This window comes from Mya arenaria, chromosome 16 (assembly GCF_026914265.1).
Source record: "Mya arenaria isolate MELC-2E11 chromosome 16, ASM2691426v1".
Lineage (NCBI taxonomy): Eukaryota > Metazoa > Mollusca > Bivalvia > Myida > Myidae > Mya > Mya arenaria.
This window is the reverse complement of record NC_069137.1, coordinates 42,640,653-42,657,436: the sequence shown is the minus strand read 5'-3', so window position 1 is coordinate 42,657,436 and position 16,784 is coordinate 42,640,653. Positions and strand designations below refer to the sequence as shown.

Genomic DNA, 16,784 nt, shown 5'->3' with positions numbered 1-16,784 from the left:
TCATGAAGATTGGATCATAACTACTTACTTCACTATTTTATTAATATAAAAGGGGCATAACTCTGATTCATCCTTGGATCAAATGTTACCAGGGCCTTTTCACCTTCTTTGCTAGGGGCCGAAATTAGGCTACTTCACAATTGGGAAAAATTGAATATTTTCACAATTTCCAGATATATTTTTCACAATTCCCAGATATTTTTCCCAAAAAGGAAGATCTTACTTCAAAAATTTACAATAACAATTTATTATGTTTGAGCAAATTATTCTTTCGTAATCTTTTAAGTTAACAACAGAAGAATGCTGTATAATTTAAATGTTATTCCAGGACCAATTAGTCCATATATTGTTATCAATTCTTTCCCTCGATTTAGAATCAACTCTATGAAGAATAAAACTGATCTCTCTCCCTCTCTTGTCATTGCGTCATGTTAAAAAAGCGTCAAAGACATGATTTCTCCCCAAATAAGATCTACATGTGTATCAATTGGAAGTCCATACATTTAAGACTTTTCAAGCTTGACCCTGTGGAGTGTTTGTACACAATTCAGATTAAAAAGGTCATAATTGAAAAAATTCAGCTAGAAGTAGACTCACATACATGTAAGATATGAGCCTGTTTTTTGTAACGTAAGTTTCATATGGATACCTTGACCCATGTTTAAACGGTGTCTTCAATCCTCATGTGGAATTTCCCATTTTGAGACGTTTAGGCATTTAAATTTCCCAATATGCAGAAGTTCACATGTTTAAATTTCCCAAAATGAAAAGGCTAGGCCTCTTCACTATTTTTGGTGAAAAAGCCCTGGTTACTGATACATTATGTCACAAAGTTTCAGGAAGATTGGATCATAAATACTTATTTCACTATTTTTTAACATAAAAGGGGCATAACTCTGATTCATCCTTGTACAATATATCCCAAAGTTTAATTAAGATGTGATAAAAGGGGCATTACTCTGGATTGATAAGTTGATCACTCACCTGTTTTTTAATCTTGTTTTTCTCTTCTGTCATGTTGGCCAAGGCGAGTCTTAGATGCTGAAGGTCCTGCTCTTGTTTGAAAATTTGCTCCTGTAAAAAGAGGGTGCTTACATTTACACCAAGGTGAATGAGGTCTTGGTGGTACAGGGGCTGTGATAAATTAAAAATGTTATGTCAATCTGCGGATCGTAAATTCCAAGAAAAGTCTGTAAAAGTCTGCAAACCTTGTGGCCATCAGCCTATTCACCTTAATTAAAATGTTATAATTGAAAATTAGAAACCAAAATTATATCTAGAAAGTCAATGTTAACTTTCATAAAATTTTGCATATCAAACTTGTAAATTTCACAACCAAAATGTGCAAAACCAAAAGTAATTTTGTGCAATATTTTCAACTATAACTAATATAAAAGAACTTTGTTGGGCTCCGACAAAGTAACTTTCTAGGAATTGTAAATTAGCTTTGTTGGTGCATGCAACGACAAAGTAGCTTTTAATTTGACATAGCTGAACATATTGCACAATATTTCCTTAAGTTTTGTACATTTTGTTAATCATATTCAAACTAAATTGAGCAAAATTTTGTAAAGTGGTTTTAGTCATACAAGATTTAAAGACAATTTCTAGTTTCGCATAATACACTGTTTAACGAAATAATTTTAAATACCTCCTTCTTTTAATCAATATTAACTGATATGCATTTATTAATAAGACGATTTTCATGCTTATTTCCATATTCTTTACTAATTTTTTTTTAATTTTCTTTCAATTAATCTGTTCAAAATTTACCCTTATTTACTTTGGCGATAGGGCCCAAAGCCATTTTAATGACATTCCATGAGTCAGTTATTCTGACCCATTCTCAATGAGTGAAATGTTTACTTCAATATTCATAAGCTGAAGAATAATTAAATCTGGCAATAAAACTAACAATTTTCTTTTGATTTTATGCAAATTATTCACCAACAAGTATGGCGTGGATCAAACGCCAACCGATTTTCTGTTATTTTTTTGTCAGGGCAATTATCGAGTTGTTCAGTATATTTCAAAGAATCTGCCAAACGAACATTACTCCCTTACCTGAAGTGAGCCGTTTTCTGTTCTCAGTAGAGTAATCTCCTCCTGAAGATAACCAGGATCAGGAAATTCATTAGGGGGTGGGGGAGGGGGTGGATGGAAGGTCGCCGGGCGTAGACCTCCAGATAAGGCTCCTTCAGACACTGGCTCAAAACTAAAGTCCTCCATCTTCTTACAGATCTGTGCATAAAATGTCATAAAAAATATAAAGAGAAACTGAAACCCTCTGGAAAATAGGAACACATTTTTAGTAACAAGAAGAAATTTGTACAGTCAAACAACGTTGGCTCGAACTCGCACACCGGCCGAAATACCTCGAGCTTTGGGAAAATCGAGCCAAGCGTATAAGATTACTGAATGTACAAATAAATCGGTCCTTAATATCCAGTTTGAGTCAAAGAGGAAATCGAGCCAAGTGATATCAAGCCAACGGGTGTCGACTGTACATTCAAAGTTTGATGTTGAATTCTTCCATGATAGTCAAAAAGTTATGGCCTTCTTTAATGAAACAACAGAAGACATCATCATGGCATGAAAGTCATCGTAATTTAAATGAACAAGTCCAAGTTCATACACAAGTTTGATATAAAAAAAATCTCAATGCGCCCTTCTTTAAGAAATCCAAAATTTGAGCAAGCATTTTACCAGCACTAGGCTTGTGGGCAATTTTTCAAACCTGTATTAAAAGGCCACCTTTTGGAAAAGGTCATAGTGCCTGCTTAAAACAGGTGGCCACTTAATCCAGGTTTGACTGTTTTACTTCAAACTTTATAACCCTAACCTCCAATGCTTTCTCTTCCACATCGTCATCCTCATTCTCCGCACCCGCTTCCGTTTCAGTTCCTTGGGACTGGGTCTTCCTCTCGTGAATTGCACTCTCTAACTCCGTTACCACGCGGGACAGCTCTGAGTTTAGGTCATATCCCATCTCTGTGGATAACAAACATCAATGATTAGTAAAGCTATCACAGAAATGAAGTATACCCCCAGACAATGCCAGGACACAGGGACAGCTCAGAGTTAAGGTCATATCCCATCTCTGTGGATAACAAACCTCAATAAAAACTAAAGCTATCACAGAAATGAAGAATACCCCCAGACAATGCCAGGCCACAGGAACAGCTCAGAGTTAAGGTCATATCCCATCTCTGTGGATAACAAACCTCAATAAAAACTAAAGCTATCACAGAAATGAAGAATACCCCCAGACAATGCCAGGCCAGAGGGACTCAGAATTTAGGTCATTACCCATCTCTGTGGATATCAAACATCAATGAAAACTAGAGCTTTCACAGAAATAATGAATGCATTACTGTTTCTTTTTATAATTCATGCCCAAACTTTGCCAAGACATGAATATACCTCCTAGTTTAGGACTCATCTATGTGAGGTTATATTTATTAATATTTATTATATTTATAATTACAATGGAATTTTACAAACATTATTTTTTAATATATTTTTTTCTTCTGCAATATTTTGTGTTTTAACATGTGAAAACAGATTTCTAATGCAAATAACTCTTAGAATATCTGTCTATTCACCCATTAAAATTCCAGCACATTATTAAAATACGGTTAGCAAATTTAAATGTTTATGTTTATTACAGAAAGAATAAAATTAAACAAACAATTTCATCTTAAACCATCAATATAATCTTCAGGGTACAGGCAATTTTTAAAATCATATTCTGAAGAGAATAACTTCATACTACATATTGCAAAATTCGGAAGAAGACAAGGAATATCCTATTTTATCCAAAGAAGGATGCACACCTTATTTTGTATCTTTTTTCATTTATACCAGTTTATATATTGATCACCTTTTTTCTTGTGTTTTTGCTGTGTGAACGCAGTAGGCATACAAGCAAGTTCCATGAAGCGCGCTAGCTCTACTGCGTGAATACAGCATAAACGCAAGAAAAAGGTGACCAATACTTATATGTACATTTTTAAATAATGATTCCTTACAATTAAAAAATATCAATATCTTCTGCAATTGAGTAATTGTTTTAAAAGTAATGTAGCCTACAACAAACGTTTAAATAAAAGAATATTTGTAATGATGTATTTCACACTTATAGGAATAGGCAAATGTAAATATTTTAGTTTGATTGTAAAGCTGTAAGCTTATATAAATCTCTTTCTAGACAGTTTTGACCAGTATTGTTCACGTTTTTGAGAGGCCACAGGCCAAGTGAACATGCCATTGGGGATACATCAACACAAATATAAATCTCTGGGGCGAAAAGCAACTACCTATACCATCTAGACTTTTCTAGCCCTAAACATAGTGTTGAGACCAGAAGGTGCCATTTACCATGTGTATGGGATTGTGATGTGGCCTCATTAAAGCTTCCTCCATCTTGGCTCTTTGTGCTGATGGCAGCGTCAACTTCATCTTCATCCTCCTCTCTATAAATAGTAACATGATAGGTATATAAATAGTAACACATCCCAAAAAAAGGTAAAATAGAGCTATAAATAGTAACACAGATCTATAAAAACTAACTCAGGGCTATAAATAATAATGCATACCTATAAATAGTAACATAGTGCTATAAATAGCAACACAGCTATAAATTTCAACACTAAAAATAGCAACAGAATGCTATAATAGTACCATCCCTCTATAAATATTACCTCAACCCTGGCTCTTTGTGCTTAAAGCAGAGCAGGAATTGTTCAAGTACTAAGGGTAATTGGTCGAATACTGAAGATGACAGTTCAAGTACTTGGGGTCAGTTATCGAGTTAAGTACAGAGTACTTAATACAGTACACTCTTCGGAGTTTTGGCATCACAGACATGAAATGTAAATATGACCTATCTGTGTTCCCAGGTGTTTGATTTTCTCTTGACCGATCAGTGGATGGTCGAATTAAGAACACCACCGCATTCTTATGTGGCAATCAACAGCACTTCTAATAACAAAAACCATCAGTGGGAAGTGGGATTTTGGCATGGAGTGGAATGCATGCCTCAAGCAAGTCTACTTTGCTCAAATCATCTGTTTTTGGATGAATAATACGCTTACTTTTAAAGCAAGCCAGCTACCCCCATGTTGCCCATACCTGATCACATTAATTTGGTGTCTCTCTATCTTCTTCCTCAGTTCAGCTATCACACTGTGTAGCTCTGTAATCCTCTCCTCATATCGAAACGTAAGCTCATCTATACGTTCGTCATAGTCATCTTGGAGGTTACGGTTCTCCGCCTAAAAATAGAAATTAATGGAGTTATTTTTAGAACATATGAGTCTATTTATAGTATCAGGAATTATCTATTCACTCATCATAGTCATCTTGGAGGTAAGGGTTTTCCCCCTAAAAATAGAAATTAATGGAGTTATTTTTAGACATTTGGTATAAATAGAAATACGACTATTGCTAAAAGTGGGTAGCTGATGTTTCTTGCATAATTCTTTGTATTTAAACATTGTTTCATTTTCATGAAACTCAATACGAGAAAATTTCCGTGAAACTGGGGCCAGGTATCGGCCAAATTGCCCATTGTCAATAAACAGGCAGCAATTGTAATTGTCCGAAATATTTTTTATATTTGCCAAATGATATCTTGTCCTAAGCCGAATGCTCAAGTTTTATGTTCATCAAGCCTCCCTTTGGTAGTGTACAATTCTATTAAACTATGGCTTACAATTAGAACTTCACATGGTGGCATTGTCCTGACAAACAAACAGAAATACTTCAGAGTACAGTACACTAAACCGCGTTCCTCGGAATTTGAATTTAAGGCCCTCAGAGGGTGATCAGTCAACCAAAGAATAAAGAACTCGGCGTTCCTCAAAGGGGTTAAATCCGCGAAACTCTGTGGACTACGCTAAAGTTATTTTATTTTAATTAAAATTTTAACCGATTACGATGGCTCCAGTAAATTGCTATTATTCTTTTTCCTCTGCCCGTTTTGCATGAAGTTAGCTACCACAAGAATGCAGTCTTACTTCAGTAGTTGCAAATGCATCCTATAAACATGTTATGCTAATGATTGATAAATAAATTTCATCCGAGAAAGGCTAGGTTGAAAATCTAGCAATTAATTTATATTGGCCTTATGCCTACCTTAAATATGGGTTTAATATTTTACAACTTACATGTAGCTTGTCCAGTTGCTTCTCAAAACTGTCCCTTTCCAAACTATCTCGCTGTAGACGACTCCGTAATTCATTAATCTCCCCTTTCAGCGAGGTCAATGTCGCCTGGTGGAGCTATAAATAGAACAATTATGTAAGAGTTTTAAATTCATTAAACAAATATGTATGTTAAAAAACCCCATATATGTTGAATGAAATAAGATTGTTGTAGACTTATTTTTTATTATAATAATCCCTTTTCAAACAACTATCACAACTACTAAACAACTAAAAACTTTCACTTTCAGGTTAGTCATTCCCCTTTCAGTTAAGTCAAGGTCACCTAGTGACACTATTTATAGAACAAACATCACCAGTTTGTTGTAAAACAATGCACATGTTTATATTGTTAACAGCTCTACCAAGTTTTATGTACGTTTTATGTATTGTCCTCCAAGCATAGCATAAATTATTGCACCAAGGAATCCCCCAAAAATGGTTTGGTTAGTGTTACATCCTTTTTAAAAAAAGGTCGGTAAAAGGTAACCTATTCAATTTGGTTTTATGCAGCAACTTTATTTGTTATACATTTATTACATTATTACATTTTTGTATACATTGTTTTATGCTGTATTCCGGGCCAGTGGCCTTAATTCACAATGAAGTTGAGTTGTGTTGAGTTATTGTCATCAATAGGAAATTGTGTTTAGGTAATAATCTGTATAAAGCTTTAAAGGTTTTATATAAAACTACCCTTTTAAACAAAGTTAAAAAAACCCAACATTCAGACTACAAAATTGAAAGAGACAGCTCAATCAGTCCCTATTTCGTAAAAACATCTGGTAACCCGAACCTAAAGTGTTTTTAGGCCAAAGTATATCAATAACCAAGGCAAAACCAGGATATTTATAACAGTCATTGAACATTTAACCAGCCATTCAGTAGATGACTATTTACATATGTTCTCAAATTTCTTCCAACATGCATATCTTTCATCACCCATCCATCACCCATTCCCATGTGGGTACACCAATTCATAGGAAACTCCCATCTTCACCAAAGGAACATTTTGTGATCAATGATCCAGAGTTTATCTGATAGAACACTATTTTCACCATGGCTGATCAATCATAGGTTTTTCAGACAAAATGCAACAATTCAAATGAATTAATTGGGCAGGTCCAATTAAGTCACCATGCTAATAGATAAAAAAACTCTGAACCACCAATATCAACACCAAGGAATAGCTGGGACATTATAATCTAGATCTGTGAAACACAACAATCATTGAATAAACCATTTCAAAAGATGACTTAAAACTACCTAATTTCTTCCATCATGCATATCTTTGATCAGACATCAATCAACTGGTCCCATGTGAGAACACCAATAAGATAATTTCAATCCTCACTAAATAGCAGAAACTCTGGGATGTTTCCTGACCATTGATCCACCAGTTTAGTCAAAAGAAAAACAAAAAAAAACATTTCTTGTTACAGCCGGAACGAAATATGCAGATTGGAAGGTTGGTATTGGATTTGCATGTTCAAAAATAAAAAAAAATCATAATAATAAATGATTAGCCCTGTGGTAGGAAATAACCTGTGTGGTGGGGTTACTCCTAAACAAAAACAAAGATTAAATGAGGCCTGATAGAATTCCCATGTTCACCATATAGCAGAAACTCTTAATAAAACATTTCGTGATCATTGATCCAGATTTTATCTGAGGGAACACTTATAATAATCACCACGACTGATCAGTTATAGGTTTTTCAGACAAAATGCAACAAGTCAACTTCATTAATTGGCCAAGTCACCATGCTGAGACCACTGATATCAACGCCAAGGCAAAGCCTGGACATTTAAATTTACCCTAGACAATCTTCAAAACATTGAACAGTCAAATTCTTCCAACATGCATATCTTTGATCAGACATCAATCAACTGGTCCCTTGTGTGTTAAACCAATAAGATAATTCCAATCATCACTAAATAGCAGAAACTCTAAACTGTTTCCAGAACAATGAACTTGAGTTTATCAGAGAGAACGCTGTTATCACCCTGACTGATCAAATATAGGTTTTTCAGACAAAATGCAACAAATAAACTCAACTAATCGGGCAGGTCCAATTAAGTCACCATGAACAATATAAACACACACAGTAAAATGAACACCAAATTTTTGGAATTTTTACCCAAGGCAAACTAGAAAATATTAAACAAACCAATGCAATAGGGGATTAGTTAAATAATTTCTCAAATTTCTTCGAACATGCGTATCTTCAATCACCCATCGATCAATCAACTGGTCCCATGTGACTACAACAATAAGGGAATTCCAATCTTTACAAAATAGCCAAAACTCTGGGACATTTCCTGAACATTGATCTTCTAGTTAAGACCAGAAAAAATAGGTTTGCGTCTGGTTATGGTCTGAGAAAAAAATGGATTGGTAGGTAGGTATTGTAATTCAGGGTTCATACAGCCCGACCGGCAAAAGAATCAAGGAGTTTTCAAGGACCCTAATATTCGATTTTAAAGAATTATCTTAAATAACAAATATTAACACATATTTTCAAAGTCTATCCAAATAACACATATTTTTGACATAGTAACCTGTCAAACATTCAGTTTAAACTTTAATTTTTTTGAACACCGAGGAAACAAAATAATTTCTGTGTTATCCATAATGACATTTTTTGGTGCAAAATCATTGAATGGCATCGCGATTTGTTCATTGTTTAACTATGACAAAACCTCATTTGGCTTAGCTAATTTTATTTGCAAGCACTAGTCAAACCTTATCAAAAACATTGTACATGATGCATCGATCATGCAGGGATATAATTCAAGGAAGTAAATTTCGCAGTTTCTCGCATAAAATTGCTGCAGTTGCATTAAAACTACATATTTGCAAGATATTTTCGTGCTTTCTTGCAGTTTGTGTATTTTGTACCTTTTATCGTTATCAAATTACAGTGTCGTCATCTCCTATTGCCTCACTTGTTTATTGAATTACGATGTTGTTGTCGACATTTGTCTGCCTGCGCTGTGTATCAAATTGTTTCATCGATATTGTCTACACACATCGATTATCATGCAGGCCGCATGGTCACCACTTACGTCATTTTAAGAATTTTTTTTAGAAAAAAATCGTTGTCGCCATAAATTCGCCAAATTTGAAAAGTTGTCGCCACTTTTGCGATTTTGTCGCAAATGGCGACAATGGCGATCGCCAGCGGGAACCCTGGTTTTAATGCCTTTTAGAGACACAGGTTAGTTTTATTTACGCAGGATTCAACCTGAATTAAATAATCTTCTTTAGTATCAGAAGCGTTCTGAAAACCTAACAAAATATCAGGTCAGAAAACGTTGTCCATTTCTTATTAAAAATCTCAAACTATCTCGCCAATATTGGACAAAGGGGAGCAATTCTCTCATTCAAAATCTTGACATAGTATATAACCTACATTTTAAGCCAATGAAATTGCAGATAGGCAATCACTATTAAAGTACAAGACTTAATCATTAAGAAATTATCACCTTTCATAGGTGTATAAAGGTCCGCCTACTGCCTCTCATCAGATACACACTCTCTTGTGTCAGATTTTGCGTTGTCAATGTATCAGCCAATGAGGTTGTAATCTAAGTCAGTTAGATGACCTGAAGTAATTCCTTAATGAATAAGAATGGGCTCATTCGCTATGCTCACTCCGCCCATTCTTATTCGTTATGAATTTACTTCAGGTCATGTAACTATTACATAGAATTTACCCTGATCATGTCCTGGACATTTATTTTAGGAAATGAAGTTTTCAAAAATATATCACATTGTGGCCTATCAATTTAAGGAACTTTTTTCACTATGAATAATGAATGCAGACTTAACCGAAAGATTTTGATCAGACTTTCAACTACTCCCTAAAGTATATATATATCCTTTGAATATTTGGAATACATGGAAATAAGAAATATGTAAATTTTATTGCCAAGATCTCATGATTTATTCATTATAGCAGCAATAAAATATATGATACAGAGAGAGAAAATACCGATGGGAGGATAGGAATGTGCAATACTAGATTTGGCATAAGATATAAAGAATATAGCAATTGTTGCAATATATGTAATATTTTGGAAGGGGTCTATGCTTTCGATGAAGCATAAGGGGGTGGGGGGTCTATGTATGATAAGTTTAAGGGGGCGGTTCTGATATTAAAGGACATGGGGATAAATATTTTGGGTTTAGCTTTAGGAAATGGGAGTCTTTGCATGTGTAGAGCTAAATGAGGTGTCGGTCTATATTATGGGTGAAGCTGAAGGGGGCAGGGTTCTATGTATTGGGTGAAGCTTAATTTAAGGGGGTGAGGTTATATGTTTTGGGTGGAGCTTTAAGGGTGAGGGTCTATATTTTGGGATAAGCTTAAAGGGTAAGGGTCTATGTTTTGGGTGGAGCTTAAAGGGTGAGGGTCTATGTTTTGGGTGGAGCTTAAAGGGTGAGGGTCTATGTTTTGGGTGGAGCTTAAAGGGTGAGGGTCTATGTTTTGGGTGGAGCTTAAAGGGTGAGGGTCTATGTTTTGGGTGGAGCTTAAAGGGTGAGGGTCTATGTTTTGGGTGGAGCTTAAAGGGTGAGGGTCTATGTTTTGGGTGGAGCTTAAAGGGTGAGGGTCTATGTTTTGGGTGGAGCTTAAAGGGTGAGGGTCTGTTTTTTGGGTGGAGCTTAAAGGGTGAGGTTAAATGTTTTGGGATAAGCTTCAAGGGTGAGAGTGTATGTTTTTGGTGGAGTTTAAGGGATAGGGTCTATGGAGCTATAGGCGCAATTGTCTATGTGTTGGGTGCAGCCAAAGGGATGAAGGCCTATGTTTTGGGTGCAGCTTAAGGGGTGAGGGTCTGTGGAGCTTGATGGGCCGGGGTTTTTGTTATCAATGTAGCTTATGGGGTGAGGGTCAAAGTTTTGGTTGGGACTTAATGGTAGGGTGACAATGGTGCTTAAGGGAGTGGGGGTCAATGTTTTGGATGAAGCATAAGGGTGTGTGGTTCACTATATTTGGTGGAGCTTAAGGGGGTGCGGGTCTAATAAGGGCTGCTGGGGATTTATATTTTAGCTGGAGCTGAACAGTTATGGGGTCTATGGAGCTTTAAGGGGTTGGAGTGAATGTTTAGGATGGAGCTATAAGCGGTGAGGGTCTATTATTGGATAGAGCTTAAGGGGGGTATGTTTTGGGTTCAAATTTTTGGTGAACAAAAACTGAAGCCCGAATTCTTATATTATTGTTTAGCATCAATTTTTTTTAACAAGCTTGCGTTAATTTCGACCAGTGGGTGGAGTCTAAGGGGGTGGCGGTCTTTGTTTCAGGTGGGTCACTAAGGGGTGACCTGACAAATCTAAGATGTGGGTAGGGGCAATAAACGTTCATAAACAAGAATGTATTCAGGCCTAAAAAACTTCCGATTTGATAGTTAACAATTGGGGCTAACCATCAAAAGTTCTATCCAGGAAGCAAATCCCTACAAAACAATGCAACAGTTTTATTGAATTCAGTACATAATTTTTTGGTAATTTGATAAAGCTCCGATCTTATCCCTGTAAAATGTGCAGTGTGGCAGACATATTACCATTGATTGTTGCCAGGCTTTGTTTATTGATTGGAAACCATTTTACTGCCATTTCCACTTTCCTTAGAGTTTGAAAACTGCATGCTATAATGAAAAAATCTAAAACACCACAAAAATCTGAAAATTGGCAAGCTCAGCTGTAACTGGGGGCTGTTTGAATCAAGATCTTCATTGATTTTAGTTGTAAATTAAAATTCTCTCAGTGTTATACATTGGTTATTTTGCTGTATATTTGAGTGAAATATCTTTAGCCAGTACAATAGGCGCACATTATTGGTCGATCCAAAAAATGTTGTACCAGTCAATAATTAACGTAACCACGTGCACGGCCCCTCTGACATCCGGCGAATAGCTGGGACTTTGTTAGACTTCATGTCCAGCCAATCCCAGGTAAAATCTTGTTAATTAAATTCCCGCCAAATGCCCCCACACCCCGGGGACATCCTAGGTAAGGCCCATTCCCTGCTATTTTTTCAGCGCAAAAACAAAACTAAAATTTGCAAGGGAGAAGGGTGATTTTTGGACTGTTAGCATCCTTATATCTTTGCATAGAATAGGTGTCATCAAATCCAACTTAATATTACCTGGCAGTGTGGATTGTGTATATCACAGTTATTAGGCAGATTTTCAAGATCCCCGACCCTTAAAACGAGGTATTGGCCCTCCTCTGGGCTTTCTGGGTGACCTGCCATACATGACATCATTTCCTGCTTAGTATTATGTCATTTCCTGTTGATGTAGTATGATGTCACTTCCTGTTAAAATGATAATTCCTTTCTTTCACATAATGTTGTATCATCAGGTCACTTCCTGCTGCAGTAGAATGATGTCACTTCCATTTACATGGCATCATTTCCTGTTTTAGAACTTTAAAGAATGTCAAATTCCAATGAATGAATCGTCACTTCATGTTTTAAGTGCTGATGTAATTTCCTGTTAATGTTGCATCATGACTGGTTTCAACTTATGCCACTTTCTATTTATAGCACCAGTGGTATGATAGTACTTCCTGTTTAAATATTTTTACAGTTCTTTACAAATCCTATCACAGATATATACATGTATTATGACATCTTTGTTATGGTGTGATGATGTCATATCTTTTTCAGTATAATTATGTCACTTATTTATAGAATAAAGATCTCAATTTCTGTAAAACACTCATCCCATTAAACTTCCTGTTTATTTAAAAAGTGGTTCATCTACATCAATAAAATTGACAATTATAATGAACATGAGTGGTCAATTATAATTGAAGATTTGATCCATATACTGACTAAATCAGAGGGCTGAAATATTTATTGCCAATGTGACTCAAATTTAACGAGTCAAAATAGTTGTTAATTTCAATGACTGTGGATTGGCCAATTATAATAATGGCATGATGTCGACCATTTCCAGTTAATCCTGTATTATGTCAGTTAAAGCTGCACTCTCACAGATTTACTGTTTTTACAAATATTTCTTTTTGTCTTGGAATGAGCAAATTTTTGCGTAAATATCTGCAAACCAGTGATAAAAGACTGCTGACAAAAGATCAGACTGCAGATTTTCATATTTCCGCTCCAAAACTTATGTTTTATGGCTTAAAGCGTTACTAACGGTTTAAGAAAAATGCATTAAACATCAATTTTTGAACATTAATATTAAAATCTGTGATCTTATTTTTTGTCAGCAGTCTGATTTGACTGGTTTACATGCATTTTCGCATTAATTGGCTTGTTCCAAAACAAAAAAATAAAAAAGTTGTCAAAGCATTCAATCTGTGAGAGTGCTGCTTTAAAAAATGGTGAGGTCACTTCCTGTTTATAGAACCGTTTGATATATGTACTGATTCTACCTTCATTCTAGGGGATTTTTTTCAAACCATATATTATTCCAATCAGATGAAACATTTACAAGAAGATGTAAGCCAGACCTTGAAGACAAACATCTTTAGCATCTTTTAACTAGTCATTTTCAAAGAATTTACTTGGAACAGGATGATTCGTTTAAATAATGCGATGGTTCTGTTGGATATATAACATATACATGAGCAATCAAAGTTTCCAAATTAAACCATGAATTAAGTCTGATAGTTTTTATTTCATTTACTTGAAAATAAGAATTATATACTTGTTAATTATGCAATGGATCAGTTGGATATTCATAAAGTTATGTAACAGACCCAAAACCTGAGTTAAAGTTTCAAACCAAAATATGAAATCAGTCTGACAAAATCTGACATTTCAGGAAAATATTTTTTCTTCTTTTTTACAAATCCTACTCATAGTTCTGTGAATTCCACTGCTGCAAAATACATTAACATTTTTTCCCCTTGATGCATAAACTACCTTCAAACATGTAACCGTTTGCTCATATTGGTAACATGTTACAACATTCACCCCTGTCCAGAGTAATTTTTTATTATATTCTAATGTATTTAAGTAAAATTCCTAAAATTTACATTATTCAGGTTTAAAGGGACTAGACACCAAATCGACAAATACAGTATTTCCTCAAAATGACCCTAGAATTGTCGATATGAGCCAGTATGAGGTCGATATAACATCAATTTACATTATTAAAAGAATATTCGTCACAGTGTCTCAGCTGAGATTACCTATCAAACTAGAAATGTGTCCATAGGACACGGATGCCCCCACTTCGGTTTTTTGTCACATAAAAAAATAAGCCATAATGATTTTTGAAGTATTTTTGGCAAAAAAGGGCCGTAACTCCTAAATGACTAAAGCGATTTCCATGACTATCAAACTTGATCAAGATATTATGGTCACAAACATGTGTTTAAAGTTTGGTGAGGATTGGACAAACAGTTTTCAAGAATTAGATCGGAAACAATCTTCGGGACGTATTTTTCAAGTCTTTTTTTGCAAATAAAGGGCCGTAACTCCTAAATGACAAAAGCGATTTCCATGGCTATCGAACTTGATCAAGATATTATGGTCACAATCATGTATGTAAAGTTTGGTGAGGATTGGACACATACTTTTCAAGAATTAGATTGGAAACATATATTTTTGAAGTATTTTTGGCAAAAAAGGGCCGTAACTCCTAAATGACTAAAGCGATTTCCATGACTATCGAACTTGATCAAGATATTATGGTCACAAACATGTGTTTAAAGTTTGGTGAGGATTGGACAAACAGTTTTCAAGAATTAGATCGGAAACAATCTTCGGGACGTACGTACGTACGTACGGACAGACGTACGTACGGACAAGGGCAACCCTATATGCCGCCACTTTGTGGGGGCATACAAATAACACATAATGGTCCACGTTTATAGTGTGTATAATTATTTAGCATGGTAGTGAAAGTCATGTGATTAGTACAGATACATATTCCAGTGCTAATTATAAATTTACTGGTATTTACGTGATAGACAAACCCAGTAAATTTCAAATCGGCTAAAATGGCGAAAGATACATGTGTCGTTATGATATGATACATCAGTAAGTAAAATTCAAATATTTTGTGTTGTACACAACGATATCAATTTTATGTAAGTTTGCCAATTTTGTTTTTTTCTTGCAGTTGTATCATCTGGTGTATAGTCCCTTTAAGTACATTATGTAGCTTGTAAATTCATACTTCACATTTTAAACACAAAAAGTTAAGTTTGTGCATACAAATTCAGACTTTAAGTACAAAAAGAAGCCAATTGTATATCCATCATTTAGATTTTAAGCACATATTCTATTAAAGTATTTTATAAATCAGCTGATCTTTATTTATCTTAAACTACCTGAAACAAAATTATTAAAAAAAAATCTCAAAAAGCATATCCACCGAGCCAGCTGATCAGTATAATCCTGGTATTTACACATCAATTCAATATTTTTTTCAAATCAATTCAAAACACTTGGATAGAATCAATAACTCAACCAAGTTCCAAGTTCAATAAAGAAATGAACTAATTTCACAGAGATTTTTTTCATATCTTTAAAACTCAACCCCAAATCTTCATTCACATCTAAAATCTTTCATTTTTTATCTATCAAATCTTTCATTTTTTATCTATCAAAAATTCTTCAAAAACCACACACACACACCCTAACCCATCACATACTCCAATATACAACATCCATAACACATCTCAATTTATGAAGAACTCCACTTATCTCCCAAAAATACAGCTATCAATAAAACAGTAGCAGCCAAACATTAGGTTATCGGCATTTTCTAGACATCTTCCAACATCCATGCTGCCCGTTCTTTTCCAATACATCTGTGTTACAAGTGGTTTTATGCTAAGATTCTAACAGCCCCCTGAATAAGTGTCCGGAAAATATTCCAAAAATTTGTACTTTTTCATGGGTGTGGAAATTGTGGTTAATTAAGTTCTCCTATTAATTGGTTAGACAAATGGTTATTATAGTCTGGTATACAGGGATCAGAGGCAATCGTTACAGTCTTAAATCTGAGTTATGACTTAAAAAGTTGCAAAACTGCAAATCTTCATTTCATTGTAACGTTCTTGTAAGTTGAGTTATGATAATGAAATTTGATGAATTTTATAGTTTTGGTTTATTGTTCAACTATTGTTTTAAAATTATTTAATTTTCGTTACGATTGTTCAACAAGTTATTACAACATCATATTTACACCTCAACTTCCATTCCTTAAATGAACTGCCTTTAGGCAATTGCGTTCATCAATCGATGAACGCAACATCTTTGGATATGTTCGGATCGTAATTCATTGCATAACAATATACATGAAAGCTATTGATCTTGTTGATTGGTTGTATTGTGTCTGCAGGTCCCGTAAAATATAGATCAACATTTTTAAAAGTGTTAGTTTATTATATTTTAAATATATCGGTACCAGAAGTGTTTCAATTTTACGTTTTAAAGTGATTTCATGTGGTTGATCTTTTCCCGCGTTATTGTGACGTCATTTGAAAAAAATGTTTCCGGTTATAGTCGGGTCGTTTTATTTACAGAATGGGTAAGAACGGATTACTGAAAGGTTTTCTTAAATGAAATGAAGTATTTTTTACAATTCTTGAATG

General features: G+C 34.8%; 1 protein-coding gene across 2 annotated transcripts in view; it reads right to left on the bottom strand.

The window, feature by feature from the left end:
- The window catches only part of LOC128222131 (colorectal mutant cancer protein-like), a 47,835-nt gene that overhangs the window by 16,110 nt on the left and 14,941 nt on the right, over positions 1-16,784 (bottom strand). Inside the window, exons 1-7 of one of the 2 annotated variants that reach the window (XM_052931001.1) lie at positions 12,352-12,779; positions 6,171-6,284; positions 5,134-5,276; positions 4,381-4,475; positions 2,843-2,991; positions 2,065-2,241; positions 985-1,074 (exon numbers count right to left, since the gene is read on the bottom strand). In XM_052931001.1, coding sequence (XP_052786961.1) covers positions 985-1,074; positions 2,065-2,241; positions 2,843-2,991; positions 4,381-4,475; positions 5,134-5,276; positions 6,171-6,284; positions 12,352-12,471 — 888 coding nt within the window. In that variant the 5' untranslated portion in view covers positions 12,472-12,779. Of the gene's footprint in view, positions 1-984; positions 1,075-2,064; positions 2,242-2,842; positions 2,992-4,380; positions 4,476-5,133; positions 5,277-6,170; positions 6,285-12,351; positions 12,780-16,784 lie in introns of those variants that run through there. The other variant, XM_052931000.1, reaches the window with a different exon arrangement.